The sequence below is a fragment of the Mauremys reevesii genome, linkage group 10 (assembly GCF_016161935.1).
Source record: "Mauremys reevesii isolate NIE-2019 linkage group 10, ASM1616193v1, whole genome shotgun sequence".
Classification (NCBI taxonomy): Eukaryota; Metazoa; Chordata; order Testudines; family Geoemydidae; genus Mauremys; species Mauremys reevesii.
This window is the reverse complement of record NC_052632.1, coordinates 17,643,561-17,666,846: the sequence shown is the minus strand read 5'-3', so window position 1 is coordinate 17,666,846 and position 23,286 is coordinate 17,643,561. Positions and strand designations below refer to the sequence as shown.

At 39.1% G+C, this 23,286-nt stretch overlaps 1 protein-coding gene across 4 annotated transcripts in view; it reads right to left on the bottom strand.

Annotated features, from left to right (window-relative positions):
• Nucleotides 1–331: 331 nt before the first annotated feature.
• Nucleotides 332–23,286, bottom strand: part of BNC1 (basonuclin 1) — an 86,117-nt gene continuing 63,162 nt past the window's right edge. For 3 of the 4 annotated variants that reach the window (XM_039490180.1, XM_039490179.1, XM_039490182.1), the window contains exons 2-5: nucleotides 7,267–7,369; nucleotides 6,875–7,110; nucleotides 3,717–5,644; nucleotides 332–1,185 (exon numbers count right to left, since the gene is read on the bottom strand). In XM_039490180.1, coding sequence (XP_039346114.1) covers nucleotides 501–1,185; nucleotides 3,717–5,644; nucleotides 6,875–7,110; nucleotides 7,267–7,369 — 2,952 coding nt within the window. In that variant the 3' untranslated portion in view covers nucleotides 332–500. Of the gene's footprint in view, nucleotides 1,186–3,716; nucleotides 5,645–6,874; nucleotides 7,111–7,266; nucleotides 7,370–23,081; nucleotides 23,127–23,286 lie in introns of those variants that run through there. The other variant, XM_039490181.1, reaches the window with a different exon arrangement.

Sequence of the window (23,286 nt, the reverse complement as noted above, 5' to 3'; positions counted from 1 at the left end):
CTATAATTTATTTAATACTGCAAGTGAGCCTCTGACAATGGCCTCAGGAATAAAATGACAGTCCCCAAAGCCCCAACCCAACCAAAGGACGTCTCCATCTTTATTGACATCCTAGAATACTACTCCCATTTAACATGTAAACATAACAGGATCCAATGGGATGGAGGTTTCTCCTTTGAACTTGGGACTGTAAGTGAATAATACTTTGCAAACTGTCAAAAAGACTTCAGTTAATGGTGCCACATTCACCCCAATGCCAATGCAGCTTTCTTTTCCTTAAAGAAGTTTCTGTTATTTAACGTCAAACAAAATAATGGTTTAAAAATGCTCAGTGAAGCTGTAGGAGAGCATCCATATAAGTGAGAGCAGAATTTGACCCCATATGTTAAATGGGCCCAGCATCAAATGAGGTTGGTTTGTTTTGTTTAAAAATCTTTCCAATTCTTTCTTATCTGAAATGATTTACGCTTAGCAAAAAGTCACTTGAGATTAGTATGTTGTTACTGGAGGCTATTTGGTGATCTGGTCAGACTTCTGTGCAAGTTGGGATTCTGACTATGCCTGTTTCGACTGCGGACAGATGAAAACATTGTGTTGCAACCTGGGACTTTACATTTGTGGAGCTGGCGGAGATGCACAGTTTTGTAATGGGCCCTGAAGGTTCCTTTATTACTGTAATTTTTTTGGCATATATGACAAGTTATTGGCAAACTGGAAGGTAAATTTGTAAAGCTTTGATTAGCCTTCTCAATTACACTACAGTCCGGGTAGAGCTCTTCATTGGGTATTAAGCTTGGCCCTTCACAACTTTCATCGCTATCATCCAAAGGCATGATGCATTCTTCGCTTCCTCCATCAGAATCCCAAGAGGAGTGTGCACTGCTCTCAGACTTAATGCTGGAAGTAGTGCTCAAATCCAGAACAGCACCATCATTCATTGGATCATATCCATAATTCTCAGAACAGGGTTCTCTGATTTTGCTCAGTGGAAAAACCAAGCTGCCTGTTCTGTTCATTCCTTTGAAGATTACAGAAGTCTGTCCAACATGTTGTTTTAAAGACACATCTTGACAAACCTCCTTAGCCATGTCTTTCAAGAGGTATGTTGCATTGAAATAGTTGTCCTTGAATTCCAGTGTATCTTTGGTCAGAAGCTTATGATGAAGATTTAAATTTGAACTATGTCTAGAAGAACAAAGAGAAGCTTAGCAAAAATGATTTTTTCATCAATACCTAACATCAGTTGTTTGAAAACAATTAACTAAGAAATAGTAACCAATATTTGGTAGTCTGCGTGAACTGTGTATGTTTAATCAAGTGCCATTATAAGATTAAAGGAGAAAATTCAAACATCGGTACAGGTATTTGGCTTGACTCGGATCTCACTTGTACCTGTGTGAATCAAGAATAACTCCATGGAAGTCAGCAGCCCAGATACTCTCCTGTGCAGGGCCACTGAGAGTGGGTTTGGGCCCCAGTGAAAAATTTTTTTCAGGCCCCCCAGCAAGGGCAGACTGGTTAAATAGGGCCGACAAAGCTGGGCCCCCTTCCGGACCACCGGGCCCCGGTAATTTGTACCGGCTTCTCCCTCCTCCGTCGGCCCTGCTCTTGTGGTGTGGCTACTTCATGCTTCACTCAGATACTAGACCTAATGCTGGCCTAGAGGGGTTACAGAACAGATTGGATAACCTCTTCTAGCAGGACTCAGGTATCAAAGAGTGGATTGGGTAGGGTTAGATGAGCCAGACAGTGGACTTTGAACCTATCCCACCCCAGGACAAAGAGGTGAAAGAGACTGGCCCCTGGACCTGCTCCATAGCCAGAAAATAGAGGGCTCAGGTCAGTGAAAGCTGCTGCCTGATACCATGAAACATGTGCCCTGCTGCAGCTGCACCCATCTGTCCAGTGTCTCCCTGAGGAGCTCACTTCTGCACTCAACAGAATGTTTTGCTATATCCACAATGCAATTTTCAAACAGGCATCACTTTGCTCAATCTAAACCACCTTTCTTCACACGCAGGCAGTCATTGCTCATCCCTGACTTCCAGCTAACTTCCAGACCTCAGCCATTTTTGATATATAAAAGAAGAGGGTTTTTTTTTTTTTTTTACTTGTACCCTTATCTAACTCCAAAAATGGCTGCAAGGGCAAGGGCGTCATCCACACTTTAACATGGAAAAAAAATTCTTTCAACAGACATAGTTTCATCCAAAAGGATGGATTATTCAGAACATGATCAGCACATGAAAACAGGGGGCTATTGCTGAAAACTGTCTGCCCTGTAACTATAGCATTCCTGGTCCAGGCTAGAACAGCATTGCAGGAGAGGTATAGTTAATTCTTGTCCTATGTGGAGTTCAGGAACTTTCTTGTGGGATCATTTTGTTTCTCTTTTTAAACTAGGTGCTTGAGGGTAGCAGAATTAAAGTTAAAGCAATACAATGGTGTGGAAAGGCATTTGCAGTACATGTGTACGAACTGCAGCACAAGGCTTCATTCACCCACCTGTTGTCACAGCTACACTAGAAGGGAATTCACTGCAGGGAAAAGAGAGGAAGCATCCCTGTCACTGCCCTCCCTTGGGACTCTGCCACTGGGGAGTAGATTTCATTTCTTGTCAGGACATCACAGAAGCCCTGCCAGCAGCAGATTAATTCAGTGCATCTCCTGACTGTAATGGCCACATCCCTCCCTGACTGTCTCTGCCCACTTCCTGGACTGCATCGACTGGCTTCAGGTCTCCCAGCAGAATATGGAGTCCTGGTACCTTGTGTCACTATGAGCTCCATCCAGGCAGACTTTCTACAACCAGAGCCTGCAGCCTGAGTTACAGTGGTGTTAAACAGTGGAACCAATGCACTGAGTCAAGTTCATAATCTTTAACAACGTTACCACAATTTCTCAATAAAATATACAAAATTGAGGGTTTCAACAGTAAAGTTGCATGTATGGAGCATTTTCAGTTCTTGTTTCTCTATTAACTTATGCATATCAGACCTGAAATCAATGGATTTACAGTGGCATAAAACAGAAGTACCAGCAGTAACATGGGCCCATGGTATTTCATTATCTATGACGTATTATATGATCTTGTTATTAAAGACAGTATCATGACACATACACACAAGGGGTAGTTAACGTTGCATGTTCATCTTTAATGTTTGCATATGCTGACCTTGTAATGTGCAATATTAACTTTGTAGTAACTCAAGGAAAAATCCTGCTGTCCTTATCTATTTTTCCCTCTCCACTTGGTTTAAAATCCTTCAGTGGGACTTGCATAAAGCAAGGAAAGAGTGAAAACTGAGTGAAGCTATTATGAGCTGGCCCCATAGTTTTTGCATTAAAAAAAACATTAAGATACACACAAGTACATAGTAAACCCATGAACCCACATGTGCATATGCTGGAAAAGTGTTGAATTCACACCTTGTGCCTTTTCATTGATATTCTAAAGTATTCTTTCAACTATTCCAATCTTTATCAGTTATGACATTTTCAAGGCTTTATTTAAAACCTTGTAGTCTAATGGAAAGAAAATGTTTCTTTCAATGGATTTTCATTTTATGAACATTCTGATAAGTTATCATACCCGTTATAGGTGGATACACAGAAAATCTTTGCAGCTCCATATTCCTCAAACACTTATTTAAATTTCAAATTAGGCCCCCATTGTGAATGTAAAATAAATATAATTTTGTTTATAATTTTCTTACCTGTCTCGACTTCTACGAGAAGGGAAAGCAGCATTACAACCCTCAACTGTGCAAATATGCATTTCTTTCAGATGTACATTTTTATAATGCATTTTTACACTGTAAGGGTTTTTAAATGTCTTCTTACAGATGTCACAATGAAAGCGGCTTTCTGCCTTCTGAATCCCTAGTGTATGTTGACTGATATGATCCATATCTTTAGAGTCTTCTAAACAAGGAATAGCAGCACCCCTGTTTGACAAAGCACTGAAAAGGCCCCCGGTTAGCAAGTGGTGGTGCAATTCAGTGCAATCATTATTAGGAATCCGGTGCTTTGACTGCTCTTTAATATAAAGAGAGGATGTAGTCACTGGTTTTATAACATCACTGTGGTGTTGTTCTGGATCTTCAGACATCATTTCATGAGAAGCTATTTTTAATGCTTGGTTTTCTTCTGGCGTAACCTCTCTCTTAGAGTGATCCAATTCATTCTCAGAGGTTTCCTTGATGTATTTGTTATTTGGTTCAATGACAGAATCAAAATATTTTGGGCCCTCTACCCCAGAGAGAGATTTCCATGAATTACCTGAAATGGGGTGCTTTTCCACCCTGTCACTCATCTGCTTTTCAATCCTATGCTCACAGGTCTCCAGTTCTCCATCACTTACCACCTGCAGAGGTGTATCATCTTCCGAGCTGGCAAGGTTGCTGTTTTCATTAGCTGTCTCAACAGCTTCTTTCTCTATTTTGATGGGCATGCTCGATTTACGGGATTTTTTCTTGGGTAGTGCATCAAACGGCAATCCTTTAGCAACCAGCTGCTCAGGTATTGATGAAGAAATGAGAGGTAGAGAAGGGAGTATGCCTGGGGTATTAGCAAGCTCAGCTGGCGTGACTGGACTGCGATAAAAAGGAAGAACTGGCTGAACTGTCTTTAAGTTTGGAAAGAGAACACCGTTCTGTCCAATACTGGGAAAACTGGATTGCACCTTTGAATCTGTGCAATGGCTGACATAGCTGGTAATAGGTCTGCTACCTGGGGTTAAAATGGTAAAGTCCATCCTTTTAGTTTCTTCAGGTCCAGCGATAGTCAAACCATTCCTCAGGTCTTTATCTCTGTTGTTTCTGTTCATTGGCATATGGAGTCTTGGGTTGGGGTTTGCACTATGACGATTTCGACTTCGCAAAGAACTAAACACCATATTGCAGCCTTCAATTGTGCATTTGTGTTTGATCTTCAGATGAACAGCATTATAGTGGATCTTCAGAGTTCCTTTGTCGTAAAATGTCTTTTCGCAGGCAGTGCAGAAAACTCGTCCTTTTCTAGGCCCAATGCCATTTTTTTCAATAGATATAATTTTATTTTCTGGAGATAACTCTGTCCTTTCAAGCTTTGTTATTGTATTATGTGAGCTAGAATCACTTAAAGGGGCATCGTCTTCTGTTTTAGTAGTGGCATCTGGGCTGTTTATGCTCCTCTCGTTTTCAACTTGAAATGAAGTAGAACTGGAAATTAAGAAGCTGCTTTCAGAAAATGGTATCTGAACATCTTGTTTAGTTTCATTGCTGCGGTCTTGACCTTGCTCAAGCAAATGTCTTTCTGGTGGTGAACCTATCAAAGGTGGAGGCACTGGACTGAAAAACTGAAAAGGCAGCATGAAAGCCATATTATTTACAATGTTCTCAAAGTGATGAACGTTGGCAGGGCTCATTTTGTCCATGGAAGAAGAAAGACTAGGACTTCTTTGATTGCAACTTTCTATAAATGCCCTAATATCCAAATTAGTCGTCGTTGTAGGTATTATAATTGACTGCCCTTCTTTCTCTTGAATTGCCATTAGCTCTACAATGGATTTAGTTTCTCCAAAGCGAAGAAACTGCTGCAAAGTAGCCAGTTCTTCTTCATTGGTCATTATGCTCCAGTGATCCAGCACCTTTCCTGAAGCATCCTAAAACAGAACATATTTAAAAGAGTGATACATTCATTTAAACATATTTCAGACTCCCCTTTCTCAGAAGTCCTCTCCAGCAAGTCTGTAAAATTACTCTACTTACAGACAGTTTGATGGCAATTTTGTGATATTGTCTTTTGAGTTTCAACACAGTGGTGATCTTAGTTCTTTCTGAACTAATAGTAATACTGTCTAATAAGCTATTTTGTAATTTTTTTCTGAAAAATTAAAACACATATAATTTGAACAGTTAGCAACATGTAAGTACAAAGAGCAGAGATGGAGCAATCAGACCAATATTTAGCTCCACATTTAAGTCAAGTATTCTTTCACTGCAAGTTTAATAATCTTTCAAGCAACTAAGATCAGAGAACAAATGAACCTGTATTGATCTATCGCCAGTGTTCACAGAGCATAGCTGTAATTACACTAGAGTGTTGGAGTTCTTTCAAACTCTAGCTATGCCTAACTTTTCCCAATAACTACAATAAATATTTTATCACAGAACATGTATTTGATGGCCTACTGAGATTTTTCACAGTGCATGTAAGAGTTTCTAAGATGATGAAGAACGTAACATCATAAATTTTTCATCTGATAGAGGTTCAAGGTAATTGATTCCATATTTTTAATCCTAACACTAAAGAGCAAGATTATCAAGACCATTAAATATTGATTTGTGTCATAATATAAGATCATAATGCTACTTTACATAAAAGGTAATTTCCAGCCAGTAGCATCTGTGTAAGCACGTAGGGCCAAATTCATCTTTGGTGTAGCTCCACTGAAGTAGGTGGAGTTACACCGGAGAGGAATATAGGCCATGGTGTTTAAATGTTGACAGATTAACTTGTAAATGTATTATCCCACCATACAAAAATAAAATAAAATAAATTGTTAAGCAATACTTTGGGTCAATTCCTGAGGCCTTTACTCAGACAGACCGCTATTGACTTCCTTCCTCTTAGGCTGGTCAATGTCAATAGATATTTATCTGCGTAAAAACTAAATAAAAACTGAGTCAGGGCCACATAATTTGTACAAGTGTATAGTTGACTTTAAGTCATATCATGCCATCAACTTTTTAAGCAGAATTCCTCATTGAATTCAATTAAAAATAGATGGCTCAATGGGATCCATGGATACCAAGATTCAACTGGAAGACATTTTAAATTATTATTTTGGTCAACTATTTTTTCTGTATTGACTAGGCTTTCACTACAATACCTGTAGCACATATCCACGTATATAATCCTGCAGTGTCCAATCCAGTGCATGGAGAATCTGTATTACCTCTTCTTGCTTCAGGACACTGAAAAGACGATCTAGCAGGATTTTAAGGCGGACAGGAATGGCTTGGGTTCCATACAGCATGAGGCTACTGATATCGAAGACCACATTGGATTGTACTATCTCTACCTGGCTTGTTGGATACAGGTTGGGGATCCTTAATTTGCTTAGGGCTGAAAATAAAATTAAAACAAAGTAGAAGAGACATGAGTGTCAAGAGTTATACACAACTGAGTGTGATGTATATTAAAAAATCCAAGAGCTGAGATACTATGGTGAGGAGGGCTATTCAAGAACCTAGATAGATAGATTTACAAAAGCAATATTACCATGTGCTACCCATCCATGTCGACACTGGTCACATTGTCGTTGGTTTATTTTTCCAGGTTTGAAACACAGACAACTACAGTTCACCAGAGTGCATCGGATAGCCTGGAAATTAACAAAACAAGTTTATTGATGACAAGCAACATCTGGAGCATGCACACTAAATTTATATATTCATACAGACTTTTTAATGAAGTATAAAAATACATTTGGATAATGCATATAGATCACATATGAATACACATATTGATTTAGCTAGGTGGACAGCCCAGTTACCACCTGAGCTGTGAAAGTCAACAGGGCTGCTGCTGTGAACTGGCATTACGGGTCACCCTCTAGAGCAGCAGAATATTATGAGCAGCAAAATATTCAGCAACACTTTCATAGGTGGTTTGGGATTGGTTGGTGAGCAGCAGTAGAACTTCTAGTGCTTCTAGACGTGTGTCAAATAAATAACTTAAATGCACCATTAAAATAAATTTGCTGTTATCCATTAGAAAATTATGCTATGCTTACATGCAGCTTGCAATCCATTTTTCAGCAGAGTTTAAAAAGAGAAATGAGCACAGAGAGATAAAAGTTCCATTCCCTGACACTTTTTTGAAAATACAGCTGGGCCAGTCATGGATTTTTTAGTTCAAAAAAAATCATTTAGGGTCAAATGAAACATTTAGTTTAGACCAGTGTTTCCCAAACTTGGGATGCCACTTGTGTAGGGAAAGCCCCTGGTGGGCCCAGGGGCGGCTCTACAAATTTGGCCGCCCCAAGCAATCATGCCCGGGAGGCGCCCCCGAGCCGCGGGAGAAGCGGACCTGCCGCGGGCATGACTGCGGAGGGTCCGCTGGTCGCGCGGCTCAGCTGGACCTCCCGCAGCTGCGGACGGTTCGCTGGTCCGGCGGCTCTGGTTGAGCTCCCGCAGTCATGCCTGCGGGAGGTCCAGCCGAGCCGCGGGACCAGCGAACCGTCCGCAGTCATGCCTGCGGCAGGTCCGGTCATCCCGGGGCTCCAGTGGACCTCCCGCAGGCATGACTGCGGCAGGTCCACTGGCCCAGCCTGCCGCCCCCCTGGGAAAGGGCCACCCCAGGCGGGTGCTTGCCCCGCTGGGCTCTAGAGCCGCCCCTGGGTGGGCCAGACCGGTTTGTTTACCTGCCGCATCCACAGGTTCGGCTGATCGCAGCTCCCACTGGCCTTGGTTCGCCGCTCCAGCCCAATGGCAGCTGCGGTAAGCGGCGGCCATTACATCCCTCGGCCCGTGCCACTTCCAGCAGCTCCCATTGGCCTGGAGCGGCGAACCGCGGCCAGTGGGAGCTGCAGTCGGCCAGACCTGCGGACGCAGCAGGTAAACAAGCTGGCCCAGCCCGGCCCGGCAGAGGCTTTCCCTACACAAGCGGCGTCCCAAGTTTGGGAAACACTGGTTTAGACCAGAGCTGTAACAAGGAATTTTTGAGCCCGAGGCAAGGGCTGGCTCCAGGCTCTTTGGCGGCAATTCGGTGGTGGGTCCCTGAGTCCCTGTCGGAGGGAAGGACCTGCTGCTGAATGGCCACCGCTGCTTCATTCATTCTTCGGCGGCAATTTGGCGGCAGGTGAATTGCTGCCAAAGAATGAATGAAACCGCAGCGGCAATTCAACAGCAGGTCCTTCCCTCCGATAGGGACTCAGGGACCCGCCGCCGAAGAAGCAGCGGCGGTAGAGCGGCCGCCGAAGCGCCGCCGATCACGGTAGAGCTGCACCCCTCAGCTTTGCGCACCTGAGGCAAGTGCCTCACCCTTGTTATGGCACTGGTTTAAGACCATTTAAAATATTTTTTATTGTTTTATATAATTAAAGGAAATTTTTAAATTAACATTTATTTCAAACCAAATTGAAATATTTCATTTTTAAAATGTCAAAACAAAACGTTTGGGGCTTTGGGCTTTTTTTATTTTATTTTAACCACAACAATTCAGTGAAACTTAAAGTGAATTCAAGAACAGTTTCAGTGTCACGGTAATTGCATCTTTTGCACAAAAAAAAAAAAAAAAGTTTCAGCTAAAACTTTTCACCCAGTTCTAAGTGAAAGTTAATGACATTTAGTGCAATCTAGTGCATCGTATAAGCAACATATTTGATGAACAGAGCATCTTTAAGATCCAGGGATAAAGGTTATCCCTGGCAGGGATTGTTTAGCAGTATTCACGTGGCAGATGTACTCTCCCAGAGGCAAAAGAAGTCCGTCACCCCAGTCTCAGTAGCAACACTGCAGTTCAGGATAAGTACTACAAATCCTCATTAATAGAATGGCTTCACTTTGTTTATTCCATGTATTCAATACATTGGGCAGATAGTATTAGATAATATAAGAAAAATTCTTGAAGGGTTATAGATGAAACACAAAGTGCACATAGATTAGCAACCTGTTGCATGGCTTAACGGGTGTACCACTTTGCTTTCACTGGGGTCATCTATAATACAAATCCAAATTAGTATTCAGATGCTCATATGCAACAGGCCAATGCAGCTGTGTTTCCTGGAATACATACTTCCCTCCTTACAGACCCATCTTGTGCAGGAAGCGAACAGACAACTCTGAGGTCCTGATTAAATCTCCACAGGGATTGCTACAGAGTACAGCATTTGTACGACCAAGTATTTCTTAGCTCTGTTATTCTCAGTACAGCACTTAGTGTCCTGAATATACTTTTTACATAAATGAAATATTTATTAAGGAGGAGTTAACGTGAAGGAATTCATGCATCAGAAAGTGCATTGGAATATAAAACACTTCATAGTCACAGGATCTAATCTAAAAGATGGCTGAATTACACCTTGTACAGTAAATACAGGGTATACATATTAAAACAAAAAATGTTAATATGAAATAATGAAGAAGGAAAACAGTCATCCCAATGATGTGCACCAAAATAGGACATTAAGAGCTGCAGCAAGAGACACAGCGAACAGGAAGAGATTTAAGAAATTTCCGCAGCTCTTTTAAATTATGTTCTGATTTTGTTTTTGGGTGTGGCTTCTTTAACACCAAATCAGAAAACAAACAACCTTTTCCCTCCATCCCAGAAAAATGGAGATCTTATTTATAAAGAGGTATGGAAATGTCTTGTTCCCTGTCTCTTACTCCAATTCTAGACCTCCTGGTTGTATGTAATGCTATCAGGCTGCATTTCCCGTTGCAGTTCTCATAAAAGGCATCACCAGGGATTCCACAGCTGTCCAATTCATATTAATGCAGATTTTGAAACATTTTCAGAGTTTCATAGTTGAAAATGCTTCTTTTAGAATGGATTCTTCTGTACCCCTCTAAAGCAGTGGTAAAAATTCAAAGCAGTTTTCCTTCAACATATTGAACTTCAAATAAGTTTGGCATTCAGTAGCTGAACTTTTGAAACATTTCTCCTTTCTTCTTCCGCTCTTCAGGCAACCCACACCTGAGAAAATATACAAACTGAAAAGCAACTACTTTCACGGGGCCTTCTGTTTCACACACCATCTCCACCTCAAGCCCCAATCCTGTAAAGACACGTAAGTAAAGCTACTCATGTACTAAACCCTTTGCAGGACTGGGGTCTTGGATGTAACTCATCACGGAGGAGCTATTTGTGGCCACCCTCCCAACCTGCATGGTCTCAACAGCCAGAAGCTACTCCCAACCAGCTATGGTGAGTATTATCTGCCATTCAATAGGTCTCAGGGACTGTTCCAGTTTCTTCAAACTTCAGGTAAAATTGGAACTTGCTGTATTTATTAATATATGGTCATAAACGGCCATCAGCCTGAGAGGATGGAGAGACCAAATACCTCAGTATGTCACACATAAAATGGGGCTCTTTGCCATGAGCATTTCTTCAGTCATTGAGCCTCACTGAGGGCAGGGGAGAACCCTACTTTAGAAGTTCACGTCCAGGGCGCTCCAGTGTGCAGTGCCTTGTTTTGTCGCTAGATTTAGAATTTTAAATTTCATCTGCTTGAGTATCTACAGTATTTATCCTGAAATCTGATGAATATTAGTGTGCATGCAAATGACTAGGTTCTAGTGACTACAAGCTGAGATTCATTCTCCTTTGAAAGAACAAGTGGCAACATGGCCATGCAGCCGATGGAATCATTTCTTGCTTAATCCCTTAAAGAAACCATCGCAAAATGCTAAATTCTTGAGAAAAGTTTTGAGAGCCCTATAAAGTCATAAAATACACATGAGGCACCATGAATTGCTTCACTTTAGTGCAGGATATATTTTAGCTTGAATCCTGAAATTTTTAAATAGAACAGTAAAAAGCCATAAATTTCTTTTATAAGGCTAAAAAAAGCATGTTGTGCTAGGCAGATGATTCATTTACATCACGAGATATCAAACTATGAAGTGTAGTTCAATTCTTCTACCTCACTGTGCCATAATATACTATAACTTGCACAGATTGCACCTTCTTCCATAAGGCTATTCTGTTAGTCCTATAAGCTAGATCAGAATTTCACAAATGTCTCTTTAGCAGCCCCTCCAAGCAATGTTAAAAAGAGGAACTTTATTTTGCTGCGAGGAATAATAGAAAGATCTACAATAAAAGTTGTTGTCATTATAGTAAGTTAATTGAGGTTATTTCACAAGCTTTCACATTCTTTTTTCCTCTGCTGCATTCTGTATGCTACTGACCTCTAAAACTGTTTTTAATTCTTTTTGTATGTAGTTAACTAAGCTAGTTGAAGTGCATTTAATTTTGCACTTCAGAGATTTGTATGCACCTTTCCTGTATGATGCATGTATCTGTTTCACTTGTCGTCTTGTCTTTATTGTGTATATATATGTAATGTAAAATTTCTTGAATGAAAAAAACTGGACAAAGAAGGAGGGACATTGTTTTTACATGCATGTAAGTAGCTATTAAAAGGGCAAATATAAGTCCCCCCTCCCAAAAAAATACTGTATTTTTTTAAAAATCCAGATATTGATGCTTATTGGAAGCATGCTTAGATATGGCTAGTTCATGAATTGGTCTCTCACCAAAGAACAACTCTTAAATCAATTTTTTCTAAACTGACTAAAATTTTAACATTCCAGTTACTGACAGTGCACTCACTGAATAGCATGGCCTGAAATTTGTTTTTAAACATTTCTTTAAACAGGTTTATAAGGGCTTTTCTCCATTCGAGCTGAAGTTTAAAGGCGCTTTTCAGCAAGGAATCTGATTATGGCCCTGTGATGGGGTTCCCCCATCACCTGCTAGAGAACAGAGAACACCCCCAATTAGAGATACATTCAACATCTGTGGGGTGCTTTGGCTGGATTGCCTTCTAGCCAGAGAGGGCACAGCTAGCTGATGATTCACTGGACACCTGGACATTATAAGTAGACTGAAGGACCTCAGTAAGGGAAGGAACTGCAGAAAAGGCAGGACTCTCCTGCAAGGAGAGAATCATGAGGGGCAAGGAAAGGTCTTGTGAGGGAAGTCTGGATGGGAGGACTGAGAGGGAAGCTGGCAACCTTGTACCTGGGGAGGGCCAGAAGGACCTTTCTGTTTATGGTTGATTGGAACTTATTACATTGGACTTTGGATATCCTGGAAGGGGGTGAGAGTGGAGAAGTGAGCAGCGAGGCCAAAGAACAGAAAAATTAAGGGCAAGCCGGTGTAGGGCAGAGTAAGTGGCAAAAGGGAATACTAGAGGTGCAGATCGGTACAATGCCATGCCCTGATACCAGGAGGCCTACGTCCATGAGAAGGAACAGTGACAGGCCCCAATCTTTCATGTACATAAATGCTCAGCATGCTGGGAAATACACCAATGTTAAAAAAAATTACAAACAACCAACCCCCATGAAAAAAGAGAAAAATACCACATACTGTTTTCAGTTATAGTCATCTCTGAATTATTTGTAAATACACTAGGAACAGCATTTTCAGAGAGAGGTGATTTTTCAAGTTGTTTTCTTTCATTTGAAATGTTAAAAATATAAATAAATGTGGCAGCTTTACAATATATTTGGTCTGACTTTCTACTCAGGATGTGTACAATAGGTTATTCCTTTTAGTTCTCACACTGCATGTGAATGACCCACTCCAACTTCCCCTAGACACTTTTCTGTGAACCCCCAAATATCTACAGGGAAGAGCAAAATGTAATATGGTCAGTTAGATTTTAACATGATTCAACTGAGATTCAAGATCTCAAAAGTTTTCATTCATTATTCAATCTAGTAAAGAAATTTATGGAAGCTATGTTTAGATTAGTTCAAAATTAACTAATGTTAACAAGGTTTAATGACCAAACAACTTACCAAGCATCTAAAATAATATGCTATTCTTTTATAAAGAAACAGATAATTACAGAGATTTAGAATATTTTTGATATATAATTGCTTGACATGCTTTGTTATCCCACCAACTAGAATGTACACAGAATTTCTTTCTGTAGAACAAAAGAATAATTTCCCACATTTAATACATTTAAAAATTCAGAATCCTAATTAAAGGATTGCAAGTGAAGATGGAAATCAAAATGGAAAAAAAATAAGTGTCATCCTTTCACTCAGATCTTTAATATTTTGTTCCATTTTCCAGAAACATACAGCAGATGTTTAAAGTCTTCTGGTCTTATCAAGGATATTATCATTGCTTTCCAGTTACTCCCTCTTTCCTAAACGTGTCGTTTCCAGATCTATCACCACCCATACAGATATTTTTAAAACTAGTATTGAAGATTTGGGGCCAGATTTGTATCTTGGTTACATCAGCACAACTGAGACAAGAATCTGGCCCATAGCTTTTTAATAAGAATGCATCTTTGCCATTGTCACAAGAGGTATACATTTATCATCAAACTGAATTCTCAAAAGCTAGCTAACTAATCATTGAAAAGGCAGAGATCATCGCCAAAACATGCTGCCTAAATGTAATGACCTCCGACTTTTCTCTCTTGAGATATTGACATGGCTTTGATTATGCTTTGTGAGGTTACACTGAGGATCCCTTTTCATATCCCAGTCTTCAGCTTCTGTAGCTAAACAACAAGGAGTCCTTGTGGCACCTTGGCTTTTGTAGGCTAAAACCCACTTCATCGGATGCATGCAGTGGATGAAGTGGGTATTAGCCCACAAAAGCTTATGCTCAAATAAGTGTGTTAGTCTGTAAGGTGCCACAAGGACTCCTCGTTGTTTTTGCTGATACAGACTAACACGGCTACCACTCTGACACCTGTAGCTAGGCTCCATGGAGTACAGGAGATGCACATCATATGTGGGAGCGAATTGAACCTTGCCCAACTTCTGTGCAATAGAACCTCACCAGTTCCGTTGGTAGAGAGACCTCTGCACCTGTGGAGAAGGGGTTGGTATTTACCACAGAGACATGGCCTGACCATTTGGTAAAATATTTTCCCCTTGGCTAAAATGTGAAGGATTTTATACCTTCATATTAGAAACTGGATAATAAGTATCCATGGAGATTCGGTTCCCTTTTTTGGTTTGTAAAAAGTAGGATGTGTGCCTGTTATTAGGAAATATTACAGGATGTCCTCATTCTAGTGTGCTTTTGAAGTAACACTGTAAAATGCAAAATCAAAGGCCAATTCTGATTCAGATCTGATGTCTCTCTCTCATGGATTTAAATGACAGCTACACATGGGGACCTGAGGCCAAAACTGGGCCTCCTATCTAATTTTCCTGTCCTGTGTTGCTGATAACTCAGGTTATTACCATTGAAACGTTTAAAAATTTGATTTTATTCCCCTGTTTATAGCCATTTACTTTTACATTTCACTCACTTTGGACAATCATTGAAATTAGAGGCAAGCACAGCCCTAGTAAGTTATTTAGCTCATCTTCTTGCCAGTGCAGGACGGTTCCCTACAGCACATTTTCTAAAGCTTTGTCTTGTCCAGTTTTAATTTTGCCAAGCAATGAGGCTTCCACCACTTCCCCTGGGAAACTATTTCACAGATTGATAGGTCGCACTGTCAGAAAGCTTTTACAAATACTCAACCTCCATTTTCCTTGTCTTACCTATACCTCCTTGTTATTACCCTAATAACACTGCTCCTCATAGATAATTAATATCCTCATATTTGTAGAGTTTTCTCTGATCTGCTCTTATTCAAGCTATATATATTTAACTTTTGCAATCTTTCCTCCAGCACTTAATTTTTGTTGCTCTGCTAAGCTTCCTGCATTTTATCATAACTGACCACAACAGTCCAGGCGTTGTCACAAAAGAGCCGGGACTATGATTTCCCTGCTGTCTTACATGATGATTTTTCTACAGAGCCCAAAACTGCACTGTGATTTTTGGCTGCCATATCACATTATAAACTTATGCCTAGAATTGGACAAACTATTTGTAGGGAGTAATGTGAATAGCTTAAATTCACCCATTTTCTACTTGTTAATCATCTGAGAACAGACTTTAGTAGTTCAACTTATTGCATATTATTCAGTCAACACGTTGTGTGAAACTGACCTCTGTGAAGAAGGCCAGAATGAGGACCATGTACTGTTCTCGTGTACACTTTAAGTGGTATATAGGTCTTGTGCTGGTCCTCTGCACAGGGGTGAATTTTACCTTGTATTGCAGCCCAGGGGTTGTTTGTGAAATATTTGCTCAATGTATGTCATTGACCACTTACTATTTATAGTGTGTGACTGGTCACCTCAGTCACATGCTATTCTTGCTGCTCCCAGACTGGATGGCTGAAACCTTTCTATACAGGAGAAAGACTCAAAAAGATTTTGAGTCCCTCTTCTAGATCATGAATTAAAGGATTTTGAGATGGCTGCAGGAATTAAAGGAATGGGCCAGATTCTCAGCTTATGTAAACTGGCATATCTCCAGAAAGTCCATGGTGTTATGCTGATTTACACTAGCTGAGGACCTGGTCTATTAATTAAGACCAGACTTCATATATTGCTCTGTGGTACTCCTCTGGACACTCAGTGTTTATTATATTTCTTTTCTGGGTCCTTGGTTGAGATTTTCAGAACAATGCCTGGAATTTAGCCACATATCTTCCCTTAATGATAATCTTCTAAACTGCTCTGAAAATCAGTTTTCAGTTCATGGTGTGTTTATATGCAACACAAGTATACTTGTCCATTTCAAATTCTAACATCCATGCACTGGTATCATATTGTTGTATTTAGGTTCACCACTATGCTGAAGAATATTTAGACTAAAATAAATGAAGCTATTTTCATTGGGGGAAAAGAATCCTTAAGTTTTCTATTTATATTGGTCCAAATGCTGAGATTCTAAAGCCCTGCAGGATTTGACACATTATCTTTTTGTTTTATAAACAAAATCTTTCTCCTGAGAAGATATTATGATAAACTGAGAGTACATCTCAAGCATGGACCCTTTAAGAGCCCACAAAAAATGTATCATCAATGCAAAATGAGTACTGTTCTTCTAATAAAAATAAGACAGAGTAATATAAATTAGCCAGTGAACAAGTTTTATAGTGTTTTGTCCTGAGAATATACACATGGATATTTTGAACATATGTAACTTTTGAGTAACACTCTTTATGATAGGACAACATTTTTACAAGGACACTAGGATGGACTGCATGACCCAAGAGAGTAAGGTCATTACTGCACATTCCTCAGTAGCAAAAGGGTTCAGTGAAATTCTGGTCCCTGCGCAAAGGGCTTTATGTAAGAGACCAGCATGTAGGACAGGGATGGGATAGACTCCTCTTCCCTAAATCAGAGGCAGGCCATGAGGCACATGCAACTTCAACCCCTGACTTCAATGACAGCAGAGCAACTTTGAAAATCCCGCGTACACACAAATATGGTCATACCTGGGTGCTGACACGTGGGTTCCTAAATCCATCATTAGCCTCCTAAATCAATGACTGTGATTTCAGAGGTGCTGAGCAGCCAAGCTCCCACTAAAGTCAAAAGGAGCACCAGGTACTCAGCACCTTTGAAAATCTGAGCAAAAAGCTAACTATGGATTTGGGAGTCTAACTTAAGGCATTCAAGTTTGAAACTTTTGGCCAGTCTTGTGACATCACTAAACTCGGCATAAATGTGCATTGTTGGGAGATTATACCTCATAGGCATACACCTTTCATTCACAATGTTTACTGGTTCTGAGTATACTTTATAAAAGAAGACTGCAGAAAACACAATTAATTATCTAGATCCCTAGTGTATGAATTCAACTATAGACAATATTTTGTATTTAGAGTCAAATAATCAAACCTGACTTCCCTTTACACACCCACAATTTGAGGATACAAGTATATGGAGGTACAATTTCTACAACTTGACTGTCTACAGACCAAGTTCTGATTTACATCTGATGCTATCCCATTGCCTTTTGTTGACATGAACAAGATATACGTCAGCGCTGAATTTGACCCCAAGTATCTCACTCGTGGGTAAAAACTGATACTTAGATATTGAAATGCTTAAATTGTCTCTGCAATATTTTGTGCCCATAAAATTAAGGATGCAAAGGAAGTCCAGTTCAAGATGGAATTAGTACAGTCTATGTATGTTTTCTATATACGAGCCCAATATTGATGACTACTCAGTCAAACCACCCACATGCATTAACTTCAAGGGCTGGAATGGACCTCAGACTTATGGACCTATAGTCCGTACACAGTCACTTTGTTAAAAACTTCTCCTGACAAAACATTGCATTGAAAGCAAATGTCTGCAATAGAGAATTATACAAAGTAAAGGCTTTTTGAAAATTTTAGGCCAGCATTCAGTCTTGCTTAACAGCAACGTTAGGAGCTGACGGATAGGTGTCTAGGACTGAGAGCCTCAGACAGAGAAACTGGGAGAGAAAGCGAATGGAGGAGTTTCTCAAAAAGGTAACATACCAGAAGGCCAGACCTTAATGATAACATAACTTGTGGGATGAAAAACACTCCTCATGCAAGTCATTTACCCTCCAGGGCCCCTCAAGGCAACTTCTGTTAATGGCCACTGTCAAAATAATTACTAAGACAAAAGAAAGCGCACACACACGCACGCGCACACACACACACACACACACACACACATGCACACACACACACAATGGGTACTTTTAAAGCAGAACACACTGGACAGTAAAGCCCAAATTTGTTGTTAGACAACACGTTTAAAGATACATGATCTCTGCAATTAATCTTACATATTTATAAATAACAGGTATGTTCACTGAACGATTGTTTCTCAAACCAGGAAAAAGATTAATAAAAAAACATATGATCCAATTAGCATAGAACAAAGAGAAGTGGGAATTAGGGCTAGAAACAGCCTCAGGTGTCATCATCTCATGGGTATTATTTAAGCTTGACCCTACAACCAAATTGAAATTATTTTCATACATACTGAATCAGTAATAATGTTACAATGCACCATTACATAACTGCCCACAATACAGGAATGTATATACTGTAATACCCTGCAAAATTTAAGGGATTATGTAATACCCATTACATGAAACAGAGAAGTTTCTTTTAAAGTAAATTTATAAGGCAACCTATTTCTGATAGCACAGGAAAATTTCCCACTATATATTCAACAATGAATAATAGATCACTGCATACTCATTTGACAAACCACAGCTGTTTAACAGTAACATTTTTAGTTAAGGATTCTGAGGTAGGGACAGGTCATTGAATTTGAACAATGTGAAAGTTATTAAAATAAACCCAATTGCGTCTCATTTAATGTTATATATAGGATGTTCCATACATACAGTTTGCACATATTTATGTGTACCCTGCAAACAAACACACACAACACCATGTTACATTGAAGCTAGAGAGCCACTAAGGTTTAATTAAACAAAAACAAAACCCTAGGTTAACACAATTTAATGTTTCAAATTTACACACAATAGTTAGGAAACGAAAAAAATATAAACAATATTAAGTTACCCACATTGCACATAAATGCACACTTGAAAATGTACGGTAACAGTCTTACTAATATTAAAAAGTTCTATAGATGAGCAATGTAGGTGAGTTAATGTTGCAAAGATAATCTTAACTTTTTCCTCTGTTCACTTCGCTGTTTAAGTCTGCAGCCATAATGTTATATGGACTTAATTTTTTGCATTTATTTTTTTCCCATTCTTTTAAATATTTATATTTTCAAAAAGGAATAACCACTAACCATACTCTGCAATAGACTGTTACACAATTTTACTTTACACAATTCCATAAATTTTAAACTCAATCACACTGTGTGTACACACACAAGATACTGTCTATGATGTTACAAATTTACGCAATATTTTATGCAAATCCACAGCACTGCAGGCAGATAAACAATTTAAAAATAAGTAATTTTTCCCTCAGCATGAATGAGACCAATTTTTAAATGACTTTTAACACTGTAATTTAATACCTACTTTCAAATACGCAGTGACTATTTCTCATTGTGGGCTAGCCACATGTGAAATTTGAAGCGTTAAAGTGTGACCATTTTTTCATTATCCGTGTGTTTGTTAAAAAAATCTTAAAGTGATTTTAAGGGATAGAATGGATATTCACTGTTCGTAACTCTAAAATATCTATGGAGATTTCTTCCCTCCAAAAAAAAATCATCTATGGGCAGAGCCTGAGCATGGAAAGTTTTAGTCCCAGGAGAAAAAATTTTGGAGGTAGTTATGGGCAATTAAAAACAGAGGGGGCTGCAATGAAAGTTGTTTTACCATCTTACCTCTTGCACTTGCTAGGACAAAAATGGTGGCTGCAGAGAGAGAACCTAACAGAAACAGAGGACCTGCACCAAGAAGCCAATTAGAACAGGATAAGGCTCAAAGGACCAAACTGCAGTCCTTACTCACTGGGTGTTTTGCCTGTGTAAGGACTTCAAGATTCAGCCCTGAATTTCAGCTTGTTAACTGCATGGTAACATTTACCATACACCAGAATATATAAAAACTACTTTTTTAAAAATAAAGCATGTTGCAGAAACCATGTTTTAAAATAAAAATAACTGAGATCTGCTTGCATATGATGCACTCTTAATATTATTTAGATAAAATACTGCTACTTTATTGCTGAAAATATCACCTTAATTTGTGGATTATCTGATTGGAAATGAAATGATACACTTGTATGAACAGATTTTTTATAATATTGTTCAATATTACTGAGGGTACAAATTTGCTTTATTCAGGACATTTGGTACCAAAAGATAGGGTGACCAGATTGCAACTGTGAAAAAATGGGATAGGGGGTGGAGGGTAATAGGTGCCTATATAAGAAAAAGTCCCCAAAAATGGGACTCTCTCTTTAATAATGGGACATCTAGTCACCCTACCAAAAGGCACAACGCTGTTCTTGCTGGAGTGGGATAAGATTTCACCTGAGTTTTCAGTGAGTGCAGAATGTGGCCCAAAACTTGGAGAAAACTTTTCTATATTATTTTAAAAATGCATATTTCCAGTGGGTATATATGTATTTGCGTTTATCATTCTTGTTAAGATATGAAGGAAAAGTGCAAGGAGGAAAGGTGCTATAGATTAAAGAAACAATTAAACATTTTTGTCACGGTTAGTGTTCCTAGGAGTTTTATTTGGGGTCTTCAGGGGAAAAAAAAGAATTTCTTCATGCATAGGATTAGAAATGCCTTTCACATCTGTTCACGTATTGCTAAAATATAACTCTGTTTATGAAATACTGTGTCTGTTCACTAATACCAAAGATTAATTCTAACCAAAATGCACAATTATAGTGTTTGTTAGGGAAAACTTAGTGGCATTATAAACCTAGTGGTATACAGACAACATAATAATATGGGGTATGCCCTTTGAAAGTCAATTAAATGTACTAATGATCCTTTTCAGCTGAAAAAAAATGGGTGGGGGGAGCATTCTTCAGCATATACTATTCTCTTTCTGTCACCATCACTAAAATAAAGAAAAACAACACACACTATTCTCAGCAATTAAAAATATCCCTGGCATCCTTCATCACACTGGAACCAGAAAGAACACTGGGGCTCCCTGAGTCATGTTCCAAGTCAGGTTCCCTGAATATTTGGAACTGAACCCCCGTTTCAATATTTTAAAAATCTGACTATAGAAGTATTGAGACTCTTACCTGAATCAAGTGCCTATGTATTTTTCAGTATGCTGAACTATATTTTTGAAAAGAAGTTAAAAATAGAAACGTATGATCTTTTTTCCACCTAGAATTTTATCCTTACAATTAAAGGCTATTAGCTGGCATCCCCTTTAACCGTCAAACTCAGACAGTGGCAGTTCCATAGCCACAAAGAGAAGCAGTAAATGAGAAGAACATGTTACTACACTGCATTTGAGAAAGTTTGGCTCCAAGCTATGCACTGATTAATATCAGATCTCCTTCTTTACTTGCCTCTTGACAATCTTGTCACATCTGGCTGACAAATCCTTACAAGCTTATCCAAACCAAGGCAACCCAGATCATGCTCCAGGACTAGCTTGAAGGAAGCGGCAACACCAGCCATGCACTGATGTGCCATCATGAAACTAATGAAGCTGACTTCACTTGCAGACTGCAGGAACACGAAGAAACACAACATGCCTGAAGGTTTTGCAACATAACACAGAGCTAGCTCACCAAAAGATAAGACAATCAGCTCCTGAGGTTCAAGAAGCCAAGTAGTTACATGATTTTTTTTAAAGGGGTTTATAAAACACTTGAACAGCAAACTCAACCAAATGAACACAGCACAGTCTACCACTCCAGATCAGCTGTGCAATTTAAGTGCTAGTTGCCTTTCAAATAATGATTTCTTTTAAATTAAAACAATGAAAAATAATTACTTTTATTTTCTCTTTCCCTCTTCCTCTCAAACCCCAAAATCACAATCACCCATGAGTTCCTAGATTATCCAGTCTAAAAGAAACATTTTTTAAAAGCAGCTGTCATTTATTACCCTCAGTATTTTAAAACAGGATAAGCCATAGTCTGTATATATCAGAAACCCTCTCCATGGGTTAGCAATACGTCGACTCTTCATTTTTAAAACAAGCATTTGTTAAACTGGAGGCTAGAGTACTTGACCAATTAATAGAGCAGAAAGTAAAATGCTTTTTCTTTAAACACATCTACCAAAATAGCACTGGGTTAAGCTGACAGTTAATGCCATATTTATTTTTCTTCATGGCAAAAAATCGTAAGAAATAAAATGAGTGTCTTAAATTCTGATTCACTACTCATGCCTCCTAATTATTTGAAAGTAAAAACTGAAATACAGACATGCAGACTGGATCTCTAAGAAAAAGATTACTGACTTATTTTTCTGGATGCTGAATAGTGAGCAGTGATTTGTATATAAAGGGCATACATTAGGCTCCACTTTGTGCTAATTCCACTAGAACTTCATCGTGAAATGATATTGTTGTCTGGTCTCCAGTGCATATATACATCACAGTAATGATAATGTATTTGGTTAAAGCACTTGGCTCAGAATACATTTAAGTCGCAAATCACAGATTTTATTGCTATTAATGTATATTCAGGACTTGTACAATTAAACATTCCTATGTATTTATGATTTACGGATGCCACTACTTCAATAGGAAAACAATTATCCAAGCAATGGTTCTGTTTTATTACAGCCTTCTTAAGATTTTGCATTATTTATTTTCATAGAGCTCTTCCTATGTATTTCAGGTAGAATAACAGGATTTTGTAAATAAACTAGCCTAACACTTGCACAGTTTCTTTTAGTAATTAAGGCAGAAATGGAGAGCACAGTTTAAGAATCACTAAAGCCATTATCCAAATCAACACCACCACAGATTTTCGTGTTTCCACAGTACCTAGCCACAAGTAGAAGTTGTACACTGAAAATATGCATTCATATACAACTGCAAAGAACTTTCCTTACCTCCGACATTCTTACTGTGCATATGTTTCCAGAGCTATAAAACAGGTTCCCATTCCCGCAGCGAGTTGTACAAAGAAGTACTGGAAACACTCCTGTCTGTACAAGTACTAAGGCAGAATCATCACACGCCTCTTTACTCTTGTCTGAATCTGTGCACCTCCAGGTCTGATGTATGCTCAGACTGTGCACAGGGGAGTGAAATAAG